Source organism: Lucilia cuprina, chromosome 3, assembly GCF_022045245.1.
Source record: "Lucilia cuprina isolate Lc7/37 chromosome 3, ASM2204524v1, whole genome shotgun sequence".
Classification (NCBI taxonomy): Eukaryota; Metazoa; Arthropoda; class Insecta; order Diptera; family Calliphoridae; genus Lucilia; species Lucilia cuprina.
The window spans coordinates 11,558,556-11,578,785 of record NC_060951.1 but is presented as its reverse complement, the minus strand read 5'-3'; the positions used below and the strand labels follow the sequence as shown (position 1 = coordinate 11,578,785).

At 34.8% G+C, this 20,230-nt stretch overlaps 2 protein-coding genes across 2 annotated transcripts; one reads left to right on the top strand and one right to left on the bottom strand.

Annotated features, from left to right (window-relative positions):
* The first annotated feature begins 10,273 nt into the window (after window positions 1–10,273).
* On the top strand, window positions 10,274–10,837 carry LOC124418764. Its single transcript, XM_046946098.1, has one exon. It carries the CDS (start codon window positions 10,274–10,276, stop codon window positions 10,835–10,837), a length of 564 nt encoding a protein of 187 aa, XP_046802054.1.
* Window positions 10,838–15,314: 4,477 nt separating this feature from the next.
* LOC111675016 (exportin-5) lies at window positions 15,315–19,938 on the bottom strand. The gene is made up of 2 exons (XM_023435716.2): window positions 15,682–19,938; window positions 15,315–15,557 (listed from the first exon to the last, which is right to left on the bottom strand). Exon 1 carries the CDS (start codon window positions 19,464–19,466, stop codon window positions 15,714–15,716), a length of 3,753 nt encoding a protein of 1,250 aa, XP_023291484.2. The 5' UTR covers window positions 19,467–19,938; the 3' UTR covers window positions 15,315–15,557; window positions 15,682–15,713.
* Between the last annotated feature and the right edge of the window lie 292 nt (window positions 19,939–20,230).

Genomic DNA, 20,230 nt, shown 5'->3' with positions numbered 1-20,230 from the left:
CATGATAGAAAGTTGCTAATAGCATTAGATATGTGTTCATAATATCTAATACTATAGACAAACCGTACAATTTTCTTAACTACACGGAATATTCTGTTTAGGATTTGTGCATTGGCACCAGTGTAAACCTCAATACAATAATTAACATGAGACATAAGCAAAGCGTGGGCAAGAGTAAACTTCACTTTCATCGGCAAGTATAAACCAGAGTGGTAAAGTTTTCTGAGTCCTAAGGTTAACCTGGATGAAACAATATCAACCTGTTCATCAAATTTCAGAAATTGATCCATAACCACACCAAGACACTTAATAGAATCTACATAATCAATTTGTTTGTTACATAGTTCAATCTTTGGGTACGTATAATCCCTACGAGCAGTGCGAAACATAATAGCTTTGGTCTTGTCAGCATTAATCACAAAAAAGTTTTGCCCCATCCAAACAAGCAGTTTATCAAGCGTACATTTTATAACGGCCTCCAAAACATCCGGAAACTCCCTAGGGCAGCCGAACAACAGCTGTATATCATCAGCGAAAATGAATGGCCTTACTAAATCTAGATCAAAACAGTCAATGCAATCATTCATATATAAAAGAAACATAATTGGACCAATAATGGATCCTTGTGGGACACCACATGTAATATCAACAATGTCCGAATAAATATCTTGTACACCAACATATTTTGATCTTCCTTGCAAATAAGAATTTAACAGCTTACATGCCATTACAGATAACTTAAACTTTTCTCTTAACTTGCAAATAAGAACAGAATGATCTAGACGGTCAAAAGCTTTAGAAAGGTCTAAGGAAACCATAACACAATTCATGTCTCTGTTTAAATAATCTCTAATAGTTTCCGTTATTCCTAGAAGCATACCTGTAGTGTTATGCCCTGTTTTATATGCATACTGAACATCACTAATTAGATTGTTTTGATAAATGTAATTAAGAAGTTGTGCTTTTAAAACATGTTCCATGACCTTTGAAAGAGCTGGTAAAAAGCTTATTGGACGAAAATCACTATTAGAATTACTTTTAGGAACAGGGACCACACGTGAAAGTTTCCATTGGTTGGGGTAAGTGGACGTGTTAATTACCATATTAAATAAATGTAAAACAGGCTGTATAATACACGGAAAAACCAATTTTATAAATCTTATTGGGAACCCATCAGTTCCAATGGAGTTAGATTTAACTTTAGACAAAGCATACAATAGTTCATCACTATATATATGTTTAAATGAAAATCCGTCAGTAAGTCCACTTAGAGATTCAAAATCAAATGCATTTGTATTATTGTTATTATTTACAACAAAAGACCGATTTAAAGCATTAACGTCAATTTCTGAATTGATTGATAGATTTCTATTGCCATACCCAGCATTATTTAAAATTTTCCACACTTTCTTACTGTCAGCGCCATCAAAGATTTTAATATAATGAAGTCTTCTATATTTTCGTATTAACGACTTCAGCTTATTACGTAAACGACAGTAAATTATGCGATTATCCTCCATACCACTATCCCTAAAAACCCTATAAGCTCGATTTCTAAGAGACCTTGCCACAATTACCTCCCTTATCCTCATCCAAGAATCTTTATTTCTCCTAACTCGGAATCTAATAATAGGTACCAACTGATACAATTCGGTCAGAAGCATATTGTAAAATTAATAAAAATTGAATTGATCTACATGAGATCTAATGATGTTGATATCTACATCGTCAAATTTTCTGTATTCTATATAACTATCCTTCTTAGATGTGGTGAATGGCAATGAAATATAAATTAAAGCATGATAAGATTGTAGAAAAGGTAGTGAAGCCTGACCAGATACGGAAATATTATTTTGACCTCCAACAAGAAAGAAGTCAATTAAAGAAGTTGTGTCATGACAAATATCCCAGTGGGTGGGCATAGAATTATGAATATAAGATAATCCTAACCTCCTACATGCAGACCTAAAATTAGATGCTTTAACTTGATCAAATAAATTGCAGTTAAAGTCACCCATTATCAATATATTTTCGTATTTATTTACATATTTTCTTCGGTTATTGTGCTCAAGGGTGTTTTACATTTGGATTTACTGCCTGTTTCTATAAATGCAAAAGACTCTCCGTTATTATACCCTTTTCTACCTTCGTGAGAAGGATATATATGTATACGTTTCCCAGCGACGGGATAGTACCGAACTGACCACTAAACCTACCACTTTTGGTGGCCCCTAGCCACCTGACTACCCAGGTGACCAACCATTTTAACATGGGCTTGTCCTACGAGTAAGTCAATCGTCACTCTACACCCTATAGAGACAGTCAAAAGACGATCAAAAATTGACAAAATAGTCAAAGGATGGTTATCTCCAAATGAGTTCTTGGAAGTCAGTCACATTACTAGCTATTTAACTGGCGCTACTTTTCTTGCTATAAAACTAGGACATGGACGTGTTCTAGGATAGTGACGATTTACTTTTATTCTTGATGTAGGCCATTCATCCAAACATGCGAATTGTAGCCAACAGGTGGTAAGATCCCAGCAGTTCGACGGTATAGTACCGAACTGACCACTTAACCTACCACTTGTGGTGGCCCCTAGCCACCTGACTACCCAGGTGACCGACTATTTTAACATGGGCTTGTGCTACGAGGAAGTCAATCGTCACTCTACACCCTATAAAGACGATCAAAAATAGTCAAACGATGGTTATCTCCTATTAGCTATTTAACTGGCGCTATGATAGTTACGGTTTACTTTTATTCTTGATAAATGGCCCAAAACATGCGAATTGCAGCCAACAGGTCGTAAGATATTATAATTGGAATAAATGTTAAATATTTCAAGTGTCTCTCTCTAGAATACTATGGGACATTAATGTGACAATTGACCCGAAAGATATAAATTTGAGTCAACCAAATGCTGGCATATTAGTAGAATTTAACAATCATTTCTCCAAAAGATGGGTAAAATAACTACTTTCCGAAGTTCAATAAAACGAAAACAACTTTAAAGAGTCTAATCTCTAAATTACTTGGAGACAGTAAAGAGAAGATTGCCTCCGCTCTCGCTTACATAGGGGAAACTAAAGTGACGACTGTCTTACAAAGAGAACATTCGTGACGAATGACCCAAAACATACGAATTACAATCATCCAGATGGTTAACTATTAGTGGAAATTACTGTCTTTTTCGTATGCATTGACTCTTTGTCGAACTGCTGGGTTGTCATTCCGTTTTATTTTTCCGACTCCATATATTATACACTCAATCCTTATAGGTAGCGTATTTAAATAAGCTTTGTCCGTCTGTGTATATGTTGAAATCAGTTTTCATAGGACCCCAGATATGATATTAAGTATATGGAACCTGGCTTACGTTAGAAGCCATAAAAGGGAACTTCTTGGTTGCTTAAAAGGTACTTTTTGAATTAACTATAATATTGAACCTAGAAACATGAAATTAACTATGTAAAATCGGATTAAAAAAAAAGTACCAAAAATTTTACTTTTTTGGTACTTTTTTTTTGTTATAGAATAGGTATTTTTTGAATTTTCCATAATATTGAACCTAGAAATATTAAATTAAGTATGTAGAGTCCGAATTAGGTGAGAACCCATAAAAGAGAACTTTTTGGTACTTTTTCGTTTTTCAAAAGGTACTTTTTGAATATTCTATAATAATGAACCTAGGAATATGAAATAAAGTTGTTGAAATAAGTTTTCAATCGCAGTAGATTTTGATTTTAAGTTTTTCATGCTATTGAAAAATTTTGTTATTCTGAAAAATTATTTTAAACGAATAAACGTTTTATTAACTTTTGCTTTTTTAATTAAATAGTCTGTATAATTATTTCCGGGTATATAACAATAGGTTATGGGCGACAATAAAGATATACACGGAATTCCTCAATTTAAAGGGGAAGGATTCGATGACTGGCAGTTCCGGGTGAAAACTCATCTGGATTCGCTGAACTTACTGGATGTTCTAACCGGCAGTCCTCCAAGTGATGCAGCTGCCTTAGCAGAATATTTAAAAAAAGGATAAGAAAGCAAAAGACAGAATCGTAAGTTTTGTTCATTCGGATTGTTTGAGCTTCATAAGGGAAAAAGAAACCGCATTTGAAATGTGGAGCAGTCTGCAATCCGCCTTCGCCAAACAATCCATTGTCAACCAATTACTTATAAGGAAGAAATTGGCAAAGTTAAGAATGAACGAAGGTGATTCAATTGTGACCCACGTTTTAGCATTTGAAAATTTGATCCGACAGTTAAAATTGGCTGGAGCTAAGATGGAAGATTCGGATGTGTTAGCGCAATTATTTTTAACACTTCCAGAAAAATACGACCCTCTCGTAACGGCTCTCCAAAACGTGGATGGTGACAAATTGAATTTAAATCTTGTGAAAGAGCGGTTGATGTCGGAAGAGGCAAAGCTTGCAGATCGTAATAATGAAACCGCAGAAGATAAAACAGCATTCTCAAGTAAGAAATCTCATAATAAGAAGAAATTTAAAGGAAAATGCTACAAGTGTAATAAATTTGGACATCAAGCAAAAGATTGCTGGCAAGGTGAAGCAAAAGTGGCTAAAACAAATGCAGTATCTTTTATGATTAAAAGAAATGTTGGTGAACAAGAGTGTGGTAACAAACAAATTCATTTTAAATTAGACTCAGGCGCTAGTGATCATTTAGCAAAGGACAAGTCCTATTTTTCTACTATCAGAAAACTTGAAGTCCCTGTTGAAATAAGTGTTGCTAAAAACAATGAATCAATTTATGCAAATCACATTGGAGAAATAAATGGAATTAGCAATAAAGGCATTGAAGTTAATATAAAAGATGTCTTGTATACTCCTGACTTACGCGATAATTTAATATCAGTTCGAAAACTTGTAAACTCCGGACTTTCAGTGAATTTTCAAAATAATAAAGCAGTAATATCAAAGGGTGAAATTGAAATTGCAACAGCTTTTATTCGTGGAAACCTATATGAATTAAAATTTGATTATGAAACACGGTCGGCTTTATCCTGTACTAAAAATGAAGTTGAATTATGGCATAAGCGTCTAGGTCATATTGGTATTAGTGGCTTTGAACAACTTAAGAAAATTGGATTAATAAATCGTGATCTTAAACCAAATTTACTTAGTTTTTGTGATGTATGTATGGAATCCAAGATGTGCCGCGAGCCTTTTAATGGGAGCAGACGTAGAGCTACTAGAGTTATTCAAAGAATTCACTCTGATGTATGCGGTCCAATCACACCTACTGCCTGGAATGGTGATAATTATGTCGTAACCTTTATAGATGACTTCACACATTTTGCAATGATCTTTTGTATGAAGAAGAAGTCCGATGTTTTTAGTAAAATGCAAGAATACGAGGCCTTGGTTTGCGCAATGTTTCCTGAATCAAAAATTTCTTCAATAACCATCGATCAAGGAAGGGAGTATCTGTCATCCAATCAGTTAGATTGGTACAAGAATAAGGGCATTCAAGTCGAGTGTACTGTTGTTTATACCCCACAACAAAACGGGGTGTCGGAAAGATTCAACAGAACAGTTTTTAATAAGGTAAGATCTATGTTATTAGAATCTGGTGTGCCAAAATACTTGTGGAACGAAGCAGCTCTGTCAGCAGTATATATAATTAATAGATGTCCTACTAGAGCAATTGCTAAAGATGAAACCCCTGCAAATTTGTGGTATCGTGATAAAATTAATCTACAGAAAATAAGAACATTTGGTTGTAAAGCTTATACCTGGGTACCTAAAGCCACTCGAAAGAAACTCGATCCAAGATGTAAGCAAACGGTAATGGTTGGTTATGCTCCAAATGGATTTCGTTTGTGGGACATGGAAAACCGAAAAATAATATTAGCTCGTGATGTAAAGTTTAATGAGTTTTGTTATCCTTTTAAATCAGAACCAACACCGAAAGAAACTTCAAATAATATTATAATAACCAGCCACGAGCAAGAGGGGGATGATGAATGTATTGCTGTGTCTGATATAAATAATGTTTCTTCTTCTGTAGAATCAACTCCAATGCCTTGCGAAGCTGAAAATGAATTAGAGACTGAGTGTGAAAATGCATCTTTAAATCCATCCAATGTTACAGAAGTTTTGGATTTAACAAACGATTTAACTGATGAAGAAGAATCTGCAGCTGAGCCCCAACTTGAAGTACGAAGAAGTGAAAGAATAAGTCGGTTACCCAGTAAACTTTTTGATTACATAACAGGCTTCAATGCTGAAATAGTTCAAAACAATGTACCTCAAACATATGAAGAAATTTTTAATAGAGGTGATACAAATCAATGGGAGAAGGCTGTTGCAGATGAATTGAATTCATTAAAAATAAATCATGTTTGGGATATAGTCCAGCCTCCACCTAGGACTAAATTATTAAAATCGAAATGGGTGTTTCGAATAAAAGAAGATGAGAATGGAAACCCAACAAAATATAAGGCTAGGCTAGTTGTCAAAGGCTTTCTTCAAAAATACGGCACAGACTACTGGGATACATATGCTCCTGTAGCAAAATTGAGTACCATAAGAATAGTGTTAGCTGTTGGTCTGCACCATGGATACAAATTTCATCAACTCGATGTCAAAACTGCATTTTTACATGGCGATTTAAAAGAAAACATTTATATGGCTCTTCCGGAAGGTGTTAAAGGAAATGGTGAAGAGTGTTGCAAGTTGGTGAAATCCCTTTACGGTCTTAAGCAGGCTCCAAAATGCTGGAATGATAAATTCAATAACTTCTTAGAATCTCTTGGTTTCACAAGGTCAAAACACGATTATTGTTTATATGTTAAAATAGATAAAAAGAAAAATGAAACTTTATACCTAATTCTATATGTTGATGATTTGCTTATTGTTGGAAGCAACATCGAAAGTATTAACAAATTAAAAACTAACCTTGAAAGAAAATTTGAAATGTCGGATTGTGGCCCTCTAAAATATTTCCTTGGAATGAAACTAACATTTGAAAATAGAACTTTAAAAATATCACAAGAACCGAGTATAAACAAACTATTGGATAAATTTGGAATGTCGGAATGTAATGCAGTGAAAGTTCCAATGGAAAATTGAAGTCAAGTTTTATAAAAAAATATTCTTGCTGCATAATGGATGACGAAACGTATGTTCTGGCAGATTTTTCGCAACTTCCAGGTCAAAAGTTTTATGTTTCTGATGCTCCAGGAAATTGGCTACCAAATTGATATCTTGGCCGATTCCAACAAAATCCTAACGATATACATTGGCAACATTTAAAGAGAGTTGTGAGATATTTAAAGGGGACTTCATCTATGAAGCTCAACTTTATAAGCAATAACAATGAGCCAATAATTGGATATGCCGATGCAGATTGGGCATCAGACCTTTCAGATCGAAAGTCAGTAAGTGGTTTTCTGTTTAAAGTTTATGGCTGTACAATTTCATGGTGTAGTAAGAAACAACAAACTGTTGCTACATCGTCGTCAGAAGCTGAATACGTGGCTCTTAGCTTAGCGACCACAGAAGCTATTTGGTTGAGAGGAATAATGCAAGATCTTAATGAAATAGACGACAAGTATCGAATTAAAATTTTTGAAGATAATAGAGGATGCATAGGAATGGCAACTAATTTAGAAACCAAACATGTAAAGCATATTGATATCAAACACCATTTTATAAGAGACAATATTACAAGTGGAAAAATCAGCGTTGTTCCAATTCCTACCGAGATGCAGTTGGCGGATATTTTTACAAAGTCAACCGATTCGAGTCGGTTTATTAAATTGAGAAGTCAGATTGGACTAATCGATTGAGAGGGGGTGTTGAAATAAGTTTTCAATCGCAGTAGATTTTGATTTTAAGTTTTTCATGCTATTGAAAAATTTTGTTATTCTGAAAAATTATTTTAAACGAATAAACGTTTTATTAACTTTTGCTTTTTTAATTAAATAGTCTGTATAATTATTTCCGGGTATATAACAATAAAAGTATATAGGGCCTTGATTAGGTGAAAACCTATAAAAGGAAACTTTTGATACTTTTTCGTTTTTCAAAAGGTATTTTAGCATGTAGGGCCTTGATTAGGTGAGAACCTATAAAAGGGTACATTCTGGTTCTTTTTCGTTCTACAAAAGGTACTTTTTAAAATTTATGTAATATTGAAATTAGAAACATGAAATTAAGCATGCAGAGCCTGAATTAGGTGAAACCCCATAAAAGGGAACAATTTGGTACTTTTTCGTTTTTCAAAATGTACTTTTTAAAAAATCTATAATATTGAACCTAGGAACATGAAAATAAATATGTAGATTCGGAATTAGGTGAGAACCCATAAAAGGAAACGTTTTGGTACTTTTTCGTTTTTCAAAAGGTTTTGAGTTTCCTATAATAATGAACTTACAAACATGAAATTAAGTATGTAGAGCCCGGATTAGACTAGAACACATTAAAGGAGATTTTTCATACTTTTTATAAAAATGGTACGTTTTGAATTTTCCATACTATTGAGTCTAGAAACATGAAATGATGTAAAAGATGACTTTTTATAACTACCGTTTTTTAACACATCATGGTGAAGGGTATATATGATTCGCACGACCGAATATAGCACTCTAACTTGTTTTTGAATCGATAATGCATGTCTTATAGAATTTTTAAAATTGTTATCGCCTCTGTTACCTGGGGTATACAGAGAATTATATTCAACAAAGTTAAGAACAGAAATAGCTAAATCGACCTAGATATATAAGGACTATATTCGTAAAATTATTACAATACACTGCATATCATGATTAGTTTGCAATGCTGATGAACTAAATTTAATTTTATGCATAAAATTAAATTCATTGATTTGTTGTTGTACGAATGAATACCACGAGGAAAAGAGGTGTTACCAATACATTTAATCTTCCGGGACTATAAACTGGTAATATCAAATGTATCCTCGGCCTATCCTTGGAATGATTTGACATGGGGACAAACTATATAATATGGCACTACAGGTAACCGTTTGCTCGCAGGACTTGTCCTACTACTCTTGCCGTAGTAGGACGCCAGTGTATATTGGGGAATTTTCAGGTCGACACTTGGGAGACTTGTATTGATTAAGTATACCCCTTACTTCAGGGAAGTTCTCTAGTGCGTTTACTTTTCCAACTGGATTCATATTCATGCTAAGTGTCTTAAGGATGAGGTCCGTTCTCTCAACTAGTCGGGGCAATTATTGGATTTGAATTGAGTTTGGAAATTCCTTCATTTTTTGTTACATTATCTCGAGGGCTGGGTATTTCGGAATACCAAATACGTCTCAGATTCTGTTGCTGAAACAACAGGACCATCTCAGTAGTGTGGTTGCGCAGGCTTTAAGAGGTTAAGGAATGCAGTGGAATGGGTCATAAGTTGTTGGGGCTCTTCTTTCATGACATCAATAGGGTAGTCACCTTCCGGTATATCCCATGCTGCTTGTCATTCCGCATCAAGGCTATTATCACAAGAGTTAAGATAGCTCGTACATGGACCGGCACATCCATGTACAAAGATACCCACCTGAGTTCTTTATTGAAGTATTCAAGAGCGCGTGGTAGACCGTTCTCAAATCTACCCAGTGGAAGAAAAAGACCACTGTGAAATAAGACCATCAAGGCAGGTGTTCACGTAAAATATTTCAACATTGGTTACCACCAAGTAATATATACTTTGAGCTCTCTATAGTGGTGTGGTGGTTATTGTTATATACAATACCACAACAATTAAAAAAAAAAAATCATATAGTAACTTTTGATATTATACACATATAAACAAAATATTTTTTTCTTTAAAAAATAAAATTATTCTTAAAACTGATTTTAAACTGAAAACAAATAAAATAATTTTTAATTAGTTATTAACAATAACAATTGGTGACCCCGAGAATGTTAACACATACCCCACATAGATCAAGGAGTACTGAGAGAAGCCATTCACTCGATAGACATCAATTGCAGAATCCTCAAGCGCAAAGAAACGAACCAAACATGCAAGAACAAAATCAAGACAGCCAAAATAGTGCAATCATAAGTAACAGCAGAGAAATTGGAGCATCATCTGTCCACAAATTGCCACCATTTTGGACAAACAACCCCAAATTATGGTTTGTCCAAATAGAGTCAATTTTTGCCATCGCAGGCATAACTAGAGATGAAACAAAGTTTCAATATGTTGTTGCCAATATGGATCCTCAAATAAGTGAGTACATAAGTCATATTATTTTCAACCCTCCAGGGAACATGACGCAATACGCAGCAGCAAAACAAACTCTATTGAACACTTTTGGTGAATCCGATGAATCAAGAATTCGCAAACTTCTCCACGGCCAATCGTTAGGAGACAACAAACCCACACAATTTCTCCAAAAACTTAAAAATCTTGCATCAGGACATGTTGGTGATACAGTCTTGAAAAGTATTTTCCTTGAGCAAATGCCAGATCAAATTAGGACAATTTTGTCAGTCACAGATTGCTCAATCCAGGTTTTAGCAGAACAAGCTGATAAAATTTTTGAAGTCCTTAAGCCCCCAAATGTTTGCGAAATAAAGAATCAAGCTGAAGCGTCATTACCACAATCGATTATATCAGAAATCACATTAAGACAACTTTCGGAACAAATTAAAGCACTTGAAAGTAAGATCGAAAAGCTTCAAGGTAAGAGAAACAGATCTCTATCACGTGATTCGACATCATTCAAAAGCAATAGATCCGATTCTCGTTCACGAAAATGGTGTTGGTATCATCGTCGTTTTGGAGAAAGATCCACAAAATGTACTTCGCCATGTTCATATGCAAAAAACTAAATGGAGTTTCAGTAGCGGCCACTAAAATTCCTACTGGCGATGGCCGCCTATTCGTAAAAGACAAAAATTCTAAATTATCCTTTTTGATAGACACGGGCGCTGCAATATCAGTTTTGCCTTCAAAAAATTTTAATAAAAAAAATAATACTATGTACGAACCATGTTTTTCACTTTATGCAGCTAATGGTAGTATTATAAAAACCTATGGAACACATATCCTTGAATTAGACTTTGGTCTTCGACGTCCTTTTGTTTGGAAATTTATTATAGCAGAAGTTAGTAAACCTATTATAGGCTCAGATTTCCTCAAGCATTTTGATCTTTTACCAGATCTTAAGAATTTCACAATAGTGGATAGAAAAACATTTTTAAGTGTACCCGCAAAAATATCATTAGAACCGTCACTTGAACTTAATATCATTAAAGCCTCAAACGAATACCACAAATTACTTGAGAAATATCCTGCACTATATTCAGTTAACCGAATCTCAGAAATACCAAGCAACTGTCAAGTTTTTCATCATATTGATACTAATGGTCCGCCGGTAAAAGCTAAAGTCCGTAGATTAGACCCCAAGCGTTTAGCTTGTGCAAAAAATGAATTTAAATATCTCCTTGATAACGGAGTTATAAGACCATCAAAAAGTTGTTGGTCAAACGCACTCCATATGGTACCCAAATCAAATAACGAATGGCGACCATGTGGCGATTATAGATCATTAAATCGTATAACTATACCAGACCGATACCCTATACCATTTGTGACAGATTTCACATCTAATTTGGCAGGTAATAATACATTTTCCAAACTCGATTTAGTCAAGGCATATCATCAGATACCTGTAAATCCCGCTGATATAGAAAAAACTGCAATTGTAACACCTTTCGGACTATTTGAATACCTTAAAATGCCATTCGGTTTACGTAATTCTGCTCAGAGCTTCCAAAGGTGGATGGACAATATTTGTCGTGATTTAAATTTCGTATACGTATACATTGATGATATTCTAGTAGCGTCAACTTCAAAAGAAGAACACTTAAAGCATTTAGATATACTTTTTCGACGTTTAAACGATAATGGAGTAATCATTAACCCTAGCAAATGTTTATTCGGAGTATCCGAATTAGATTTTTTGGGATATCACATTTCAGAAGATGGTATTAAACCCATGCAATCAAAAATTAAAGCAATTCTAGAGACTCCAAAACCAAATACGTTGGAACAACTTCGTCGGTTTCTTGCAACAACCAATTACTATCGAAGATTTATGCCACATGCAGCACACCACCAAATTAAACTGAATGAATTTCTAAAAGGATGTAAAAAGAAAGATAAAAGACAAATTAAATGGACTCCTGAGACAGAAGAAGCATTTAAAATAATAAAAAATGATTGTGCAAATGCTGCTTTGCTAGCATATCCGGAAATGGATTCTGAAATAGCTCTCAAAGTTGATGCTTCTAATATTGGTATAGGGGCAGTTTTAGAACAGAAAATGAAAAATGGATGGCGACCATTAGCATTTTTCTCTCGCAAACTTTCACCCTCTGAACAAAATTATAGCACATACGATAGAGAATTATTAGCAACGTACGCAGGTGTCAAACATTTTAGATTCATGTTAGAAGGACGAAATTTCGCAATATATACGGATCACAAACCTCTTATATTCGCTTTTAAGCAGAAACCCGAACGTGCAAGCCCAAGACAAATCCGTCATCTAGATTTTATATCTCAATTTACAACAGATATAAGACATGTGCCCGGTTCTGAGAACGTAGTAGCAGATTATTTGTCCAGATCAAGTGAGATCGAATTAATTAACTACGAGACTATGGCAGATAATCAAAAGAACGACGAAGAATTGAAAGAAATTCTAACTGATCAAAAAGCTACTCAACTAAAGCTTAGATTAATTAATATTCCAGATTCAAATAAAAACATTTATTGCGATATAACTAACCATAAGTCACGTCCATATGTTTGCAAGAATCAAAGACAAGAGGTATTCCAAAAGATTCACGGTTTAAGTCACCCAGGAGTACGAGCTTCCCGAAAACTTATATCTGATCGTTTCGTTTGGCCCTCAATGAATCGAGACATTGCTCAAATGGTACGAAAATGCGAACATTGCCAAAAGGCGAAAATTTCGAAACACGTGAAGTCGTCATTAGGAGTTTTTCCAATTGTGTCCGAACGTTTCTCTGAAGTACATGTAGACATAGTAGGACCTCTCCCCCCAAGTCAAGGTAAATGTTATCTCCTAACCTGTATAGATAGATTTACAAGATGGCCTGAAGCAATTCCTATAGAAAATATATCGGCTGAAACTATATGTGATGCATTTTATAGCTGTTGGATCTCTAGATATGGATGTCCAAATAAAATAGTTTCTGATCGTGGACGACAATTCACTTCAAATGTGTTTGCTGAATTAGCTCAATTCATAGGTGCTCAACATATTACAACAACTTCGTATCATCCACAAAGTAACGGTTTAGTTGAAAGAATGCATCGCACATTAAAAACAGCCATAACGTGTTATAACACTCACTCATGGACAAAAATTTTACCAACAGTTCTTCTTGGGATGAGAACAGCACACAAAGAAGATTTGAAAGCGTCTGCAGCTGAATTTCTTTATGGGGAAAATTTAAAACTACCTGGTCAATTTTTCTCCGATATTAAAGGCAAACAACCTCAGTCCAACTTTTTACTACAACTGAAATCAACAATGGAAAATATTCGTCCTGTAGCTACATCTCATCATTGCTCTAAAAAACCATTTATATATAATGAGTTATCAAATACTCCTAAAGTATGGATACGCAATGATGGAATATTAAAACCATTTTCCAATAAATATAGTGGACCATATGACGTCATTGAAAGAAATGAAAAATATTATACTGTAAAGATTGGAAAGAACACTGACAAAGTTTCAATTGACAGACTTAAGCCGGCGTTTATTGAGGAAATAATTGCAGAACCAGGGAATAACCCCGAATCACCAAGATGTATAACATTTTCATTAGAAAGGGGGTAATGTGGTGGTTATTGTTATATACAATACCACAACAATTAAAAAAAAAAAATCATATAGTAACTTTTGATATTATACACATATAAACAAAATATTTTTTTCTTTAAAAAATAAAATTATTCTTAAAACTGATTTTAAACTGAAAACAAATAAAATAATTTTTAATTAGTTATTAACAATAACAGTGGTATTGACATTCAGCCCTGCTCTACTGTCATTCAGTACAAAAGAAGAATCATTCCTTAATCTATATATAAATGAGTAATGTTTAGTTGTATTCTATAAACATAAATTTTGCCCCATTCGTAGCCATTAGTTCCGAAGGGGTCAACATTTTAAATAGGGCGAAGGTACTTATCGGTGACAGTAGGGTATCCAACACTATTGATTCACTGGAGCACCGTCGCAACGTGTGGTGTATTTCACTGTTCTATCGATACTACAATGAAATGTGTTCCTTTGAAATTAGGGAACTTGTTCCCGATACCCGTATATTCTTGCGTAACACACGTCTTTCTTCAAAAACACAACCATTTGTGGTAGATTGGCCAGTGGACCGCACAACACATAAAAGGGAAAATTCATTCTTCAGCCGCACTGTTTGTATGTGGGATAAACTTTCTGCAGAGGTATTTTCTGTTACTTTCGATATAAGAAGATTTAAATCAAATGTCCAAAAACACTACCCCCTCTATCCTCCTTCCCACAACCTATTTTCCTAGTTCCAACACAATGTTTCGCATAATTGGACCTGAGTGCTGGTCCAATTAAAAAAAATTAAGCGGACCAAGCAGCATAAGTAAATTTTAAATAGTTAAACAATAAATTTATCATAAAATTTAAGTTATTTCATAATTATTTCGTTCAAAATTTATTTTCATTTTGTATTTAATTTCTTATTTCATAAACAATAATCATAATTTTAATAAAAAAATCTTAGCATTACATTTACATAATATAAATTTAAATATTAAATTTTATGTGTATTCGTTATAAAATAATTATATTCAATAAATTTATTTCTAATAATAATTTCCTTTCAACAGAAATTTTGCGTTACATGTTATTTAAAAAAAATGTAAAAATTTAAGAAAAAAACTCCAATAAAATTAAACAATGGAAATAAAAAAGATAAATAAATTTGTAACATTCTTTAAAATGAAATAAACCAAAAACATAATGATTTCAAAACATACATAACAAATAGTTTATATTTTGTATAATATGGGTGTTTGATTTTATAGATTTTTCTTATAAAAAACAATTAAGCATTTTTTTAAGTTTTTTAATAATAATTATCATCAACTGCCTCAATATTTGATTAATTGATTAAAGGTAAATAGAATTAAAATAAAAAGTTGCTAAAAATAATAAATAACTAGTTGCTAGAGCATCATATCATCATCATCATCATTATTATTTTCATCTTTTTCAATCAGTACAGCTAGAAGGAAAAGTACAGTGATACTTTTCTTAGTTAAGAGTTTTACTCAGGAATTTTAAGATTTTGTTTGTTTGTTTGTTGTAGTTTGTTGCAAGTTCATAATTTCGTTATAATAGACTATTCGAATTAGGTGTTGCCTCAACAATACATCTGATATATATTACGCTTGATATACATATACATATTTAGTACAATACATATTTTTAATATCAAAATGATTTTTTTATTAAATCTGAAATAAATATTGAAAAATATATTTGAATAAAATTGTTTTTTTAGGAAAAAGTTGTATTGTACACATGAGTGGATGCTTTTGAATATAAAATGCATACATTATTTCTTCTTGAAATACTCACATATATAATTTTTATATATTTTACAATGGATGTCACTTATCATTTGGTGCCTGGAATAGATTGGTAAGACCAGAATTTTGATTTGTGTCGATAAAGTCGGCCGAAGGATTTTTCAATTTATGTGATGACATCGGTGGCAAATTTGCTATTTTGATTTCATGACGAAATAGTTGATTAATGCTGCGACCAATAAGAGGTGCTGTCAGTTTTTTAAATAAATCCTTTTTAGCCTTATCCACCTTATTACCCTTGACGGGTGCAACGGCAATTTTTTCATCGAACTTTTGCACATCGGCCGACGAAACATTGGGAATACTTTGCAGTACTTCCGAAAGAGTTGGGAATTTGGGACGTAAAAGTTCATAGAACTGAACACCTAAGGTAATGAGACCAGCTTGATTGGCTTCATGTTGTCCATGCACTTGGAGACCACGTAAAACGGCTGTAAAAGCTGCTACGGCCTTGCTGGAATCCATTAACTGTTCGGCTGCTAAGAAACGCATGACTGGAGCAGAAACGTTTACCGCTTTAAGATTGCAAGTACCATCGTTCCAAGATAAAGCACCGAGTAGTGTCATTAATATGTAGTTGCTAGTGGCTGGGTTACGCAATAGCTTAGCACCTAAATCACTGATGATGTCAGAAAGCAATGCAGCTTGGGCAGCTCTGGTGTGAGCTACACCATCCATGGAATGTTCTTCAGCATCCATTGTCACATCTGATGGCAGGTTTGAAGTGGCTGTGGCATTGTTGGCAGCACTATTATCCTGTCCAATTTGTCCTCCCACTAACGCTACCTTGAGAACATCTAAATATTCACGGGTCAGCGAACGATTAAGCATATCTTCTAGTACTTCTTGGGTGTCGTTCGATTGTTCTTCGTCGTTAAGTTGACCCGACTCATACAGGGATGTTATGTAAACCCAGCGGGTAGTTAAGCGATTAAACATAATCGGTGATATATGGGCAAATATGGGCAATAAGACAGTGTCGTAAAATGCCGGAGGGCAGGAGTAAACAAACGGCTTTAAAAACACTCGCACAATAGGGCGTACTCGATAATCTGGCAAATCATCCAAACATGTAAAGGCGCTATTTATTAGTGCATCTGCCACGCCCTCAAGCTGATAGAGATCACGACCAAGTGACGGACCTGCCGAGCCCATCATATGATAACAACCTTCGTATACAAGAGTCATAAATTGCTGCATTTTATCGAATGGTGTTGGTGGTTTCTTAACGGAAGGATCCAAGGGGTCTGCTGGAACTGCACAGACACCCATTAGTACTTTCTTTTCGTGTTCCAGCATAGAGTGTATATTGCGATAACCTTCAGAAAGTCCAGCAATTGCCTCCGGTTTAAACAGTTCATTCAATACTCGCAAAAGCGACAGGATATGTGGTAACAGTGGTATGACATGTGGCGAAGCCGGATTACGACATATAGGATTGCCTAGTTCGGTAAAGCCGACCACAAAACCACCTCTTGATGCTCGATCTGGATCATCGGGCCAGGTGCAACGTTTAATCACACCCAAAACAATATACAATGCATCTATAAGTGTACTACGATGAGGACAACATGGATCATTTTCAATGGGGAATACAGGAGACTGGTCTAAACCAACGAAATGCATAAAGTCCAATGCCGACTTAAAAGCATGCGAAAAAGCTGACCAATGTGGCAAGCTATCGCGCATTATCTCTCCTATAAATGCATACTGCCGTCCGTAGTCACAGAAGTGGTTTGAGATCAGCAATAAAGACTCCTGCAGAGTAACGCGATCCATTTTACTAATGGGATGTTGCGACTGTTGAAACAGCGACTTAACGTGAGAATTGATTTGATCGAAAACGGGTAACAATAGCAGAGGATATTTATGGCCCAGTTTCACTATAAGAGAAGCAGCGTGTCGACGAAGATTTTTACAGGCTTGAACTCTTGGTGTCAGAGGATGTTGATGCGATGGATTTGGATCGTTTGGATCTCGGAATATTAAAGCATTGAAAATTTTTTCTAAAACTCTTGGCAGCAACGACACACCACTCATGGCCACACAATTGTTAGGTGTAATTTGGCACGATGACATGCTTAGGAACACAAAGAGAGCTGAAATGCATGACAGAAGAATAGATAGAGTTAATGGGTTGTCAGTTTCCAGCTTCAAGCAGTCTTCCAGCAATCGTAGACCAGCCGGCACTGAAGGACGTTCGGCTACCATTAAAACGCGACTAAGAACGCCATCAAGTACAGAAACTAAGGCTTCCCATTCCAAATAGCTGGGATCCAAAACACTGCACTGCACATTACCACGTTCCGAATGGGCCTTTGCCAAACGAAGATTTAGCCACTGTTCACAGTAGGCAAACGTCACCAACGGTTGTACTAAGGTGGATTGTCTGAATATTTCTAAGAAATCTGTGCGACATCTATAAAAGAAAACAGCAAATTCTTCCTCAGAGTCATACTCCAGGCAAATGTATGAAGCTGTGGAACCAACGTTTGGGCCTCCACCAGTTAAACAGCGGGCTGTCGGATAAGGAGTCTTAATGATGCGTGGAGCTACTGCATCAATTATTTTTGGAATGTAGGAAACTAAACTGGGATCCTTTGAGATGGCGTCATGTTTCAATAGAACATTCCATATTAAAGCAGCACCATGGGCCACGTTAAGAGAAGCATGACGTACCAAATACAATAAACACTCTAGGAATATCTCTAGGTGTGGAGGTCTCTGAATTGTTCCTTCTTCTTTGCCCCATAGCAACACCAATTGTTGCGCCATGCCGCTAAGAACTTGAACTAACTTTTTTAGGAATTGATGATTTTGTTCTAAATTAGTAACGTTGCTGTCTGCGGGTATCATTTGTGAAGCTGAGAATATATAACGCATTGGTTCTTCTCCAAAAAGCAACAACAAAGGTTTACGTTCTTTCACCTGACCTTTGCGATTTGTTATTTGTGAGAGGCATTCAGCCGCATTACACTGGAATGCTTTATCGTTCAAGAGAATGCACAAAATTTGCAAAAGTTTGCCATTATTACAAGTAATGTGATTTATAGACACCCATTCTACAAATCCAGTCAATGTTAATAAGACAACTTCCACGACTCGACTGTGGGCGTTCGCTTTTTGAAAATTACCCTGACCAGTGGCCTCACGAAATGATGTCACATGCAATTCCACGAGACGCAAGAAAAACTCAAATATATCATTCATGTTATTGGTCAAGGCCTGGTACATATCTTTTCGTCTTTGATTAGATTCAATAGTTTGCAAAAGCGCAACATCTTCTACAAGACGCAAAAATACCAACAGAACTAACTCTGTTTGAGCTTCTCCTTTTGTGCAGGCATCCGACAATTCAGATAACAAAGTGGTCCACTGTTGTGGCCATTCTCGTTTAATCATTTCCACGATTATACGAGACACTGCGTCTTTTAGATGTGAAAGTGATCGATCTTCCGCCGGACCCACACCCATTAATAGTAGTTTCATAGCGTGCTCTTTAATGAATAGTTTTTCTTCTTGTGATATACAATTCCATTTAAATTTAATGGTATACTCCATTAACTGGAGACCAAAATGTTTTACGTTTTGCGTATATTGACCACTGGCAAGAAATAAACCAACCTGGGCACAAAGAGGACTTTCTTCCTTGAATCTTTCGCATGCCATGTATGCCTCCATACGAGCCTGTTGGGTAGTCTGTGGATGCATGATTAGCTCGACAGCTTTTGACAATTCGTCTGCCAAGGCAGAAATGTTATTATGTTGTGCCATTTCCAAACGCAGTACTATATATTATTTTTTTAATAAGCGAATGAATTTCAACAGCTTCTTTTAATATTGCAAATATAGACGCGTGCTGCTTGCCGTATTGTGGTGGTGTTATGCTTGTTCTTTCTTTATTTCAAACTGATTTTTATTACTAATAAAAATATTTAGATATTTTAATTTTAAAATTACTATATTTGTTGTTTTCACACTATTTCTTTACTATATTTTATAGCGATTAAATATTTTATGTAAAAATTTTCTTGTGTAAATTTTTCATAAAAAACACCAACTTCATTCACAGCAAAAAAATGTGTGTAGAAAAAATTTACTTGTTCGCAACGTGTATTAATAAAGAGACGATAGTGCAAAAAAAACATATACAACAACCAAAGCAAATTGTGTTTGTTGTACAGCATCAAAGCTGCCAAAAATGCCTGTTGTTTGTGTTCTTGGCTAAATTGCTGTCAAAATTCCCTTGTTGTTTTTGTATTACAACATTTGAAAAATCAGATGGGTTTCTGTTATCACAGTATTAATGCACTTTGCTTCTTCGTAGAAAATGAAGTTTAGGCTAGAGTTGCCAAATCTATGAAAATAGCATATAAGTTAATTACTACTTATTCGAAGTTGTATATATCTGACAAATAATTTTGTAATGTAATGTTATTTTCATATAATTATTGATGAAAATGTTTGTGTTCAATATAAAATAACTTCATTTTCCGTTATTAATGTATTTAAAATACTGCAAAAACCGGCATATACAG

Coding starts and splice junctions, on each gene's coding strand:
- LOC124418764 (XM_046946098.1), top strand. CDS start 10,274: ATGACGCAATACGCAGCAGCAAAACAAACTCTATTGAACACTTTTGGT.
- LOC111675016 (XM_023435716.2), bottom strand. CDS start 19,466: ATGGCACAACATAATAACATTTCTGCCTTGGCAGACGAATTGTCAAAA.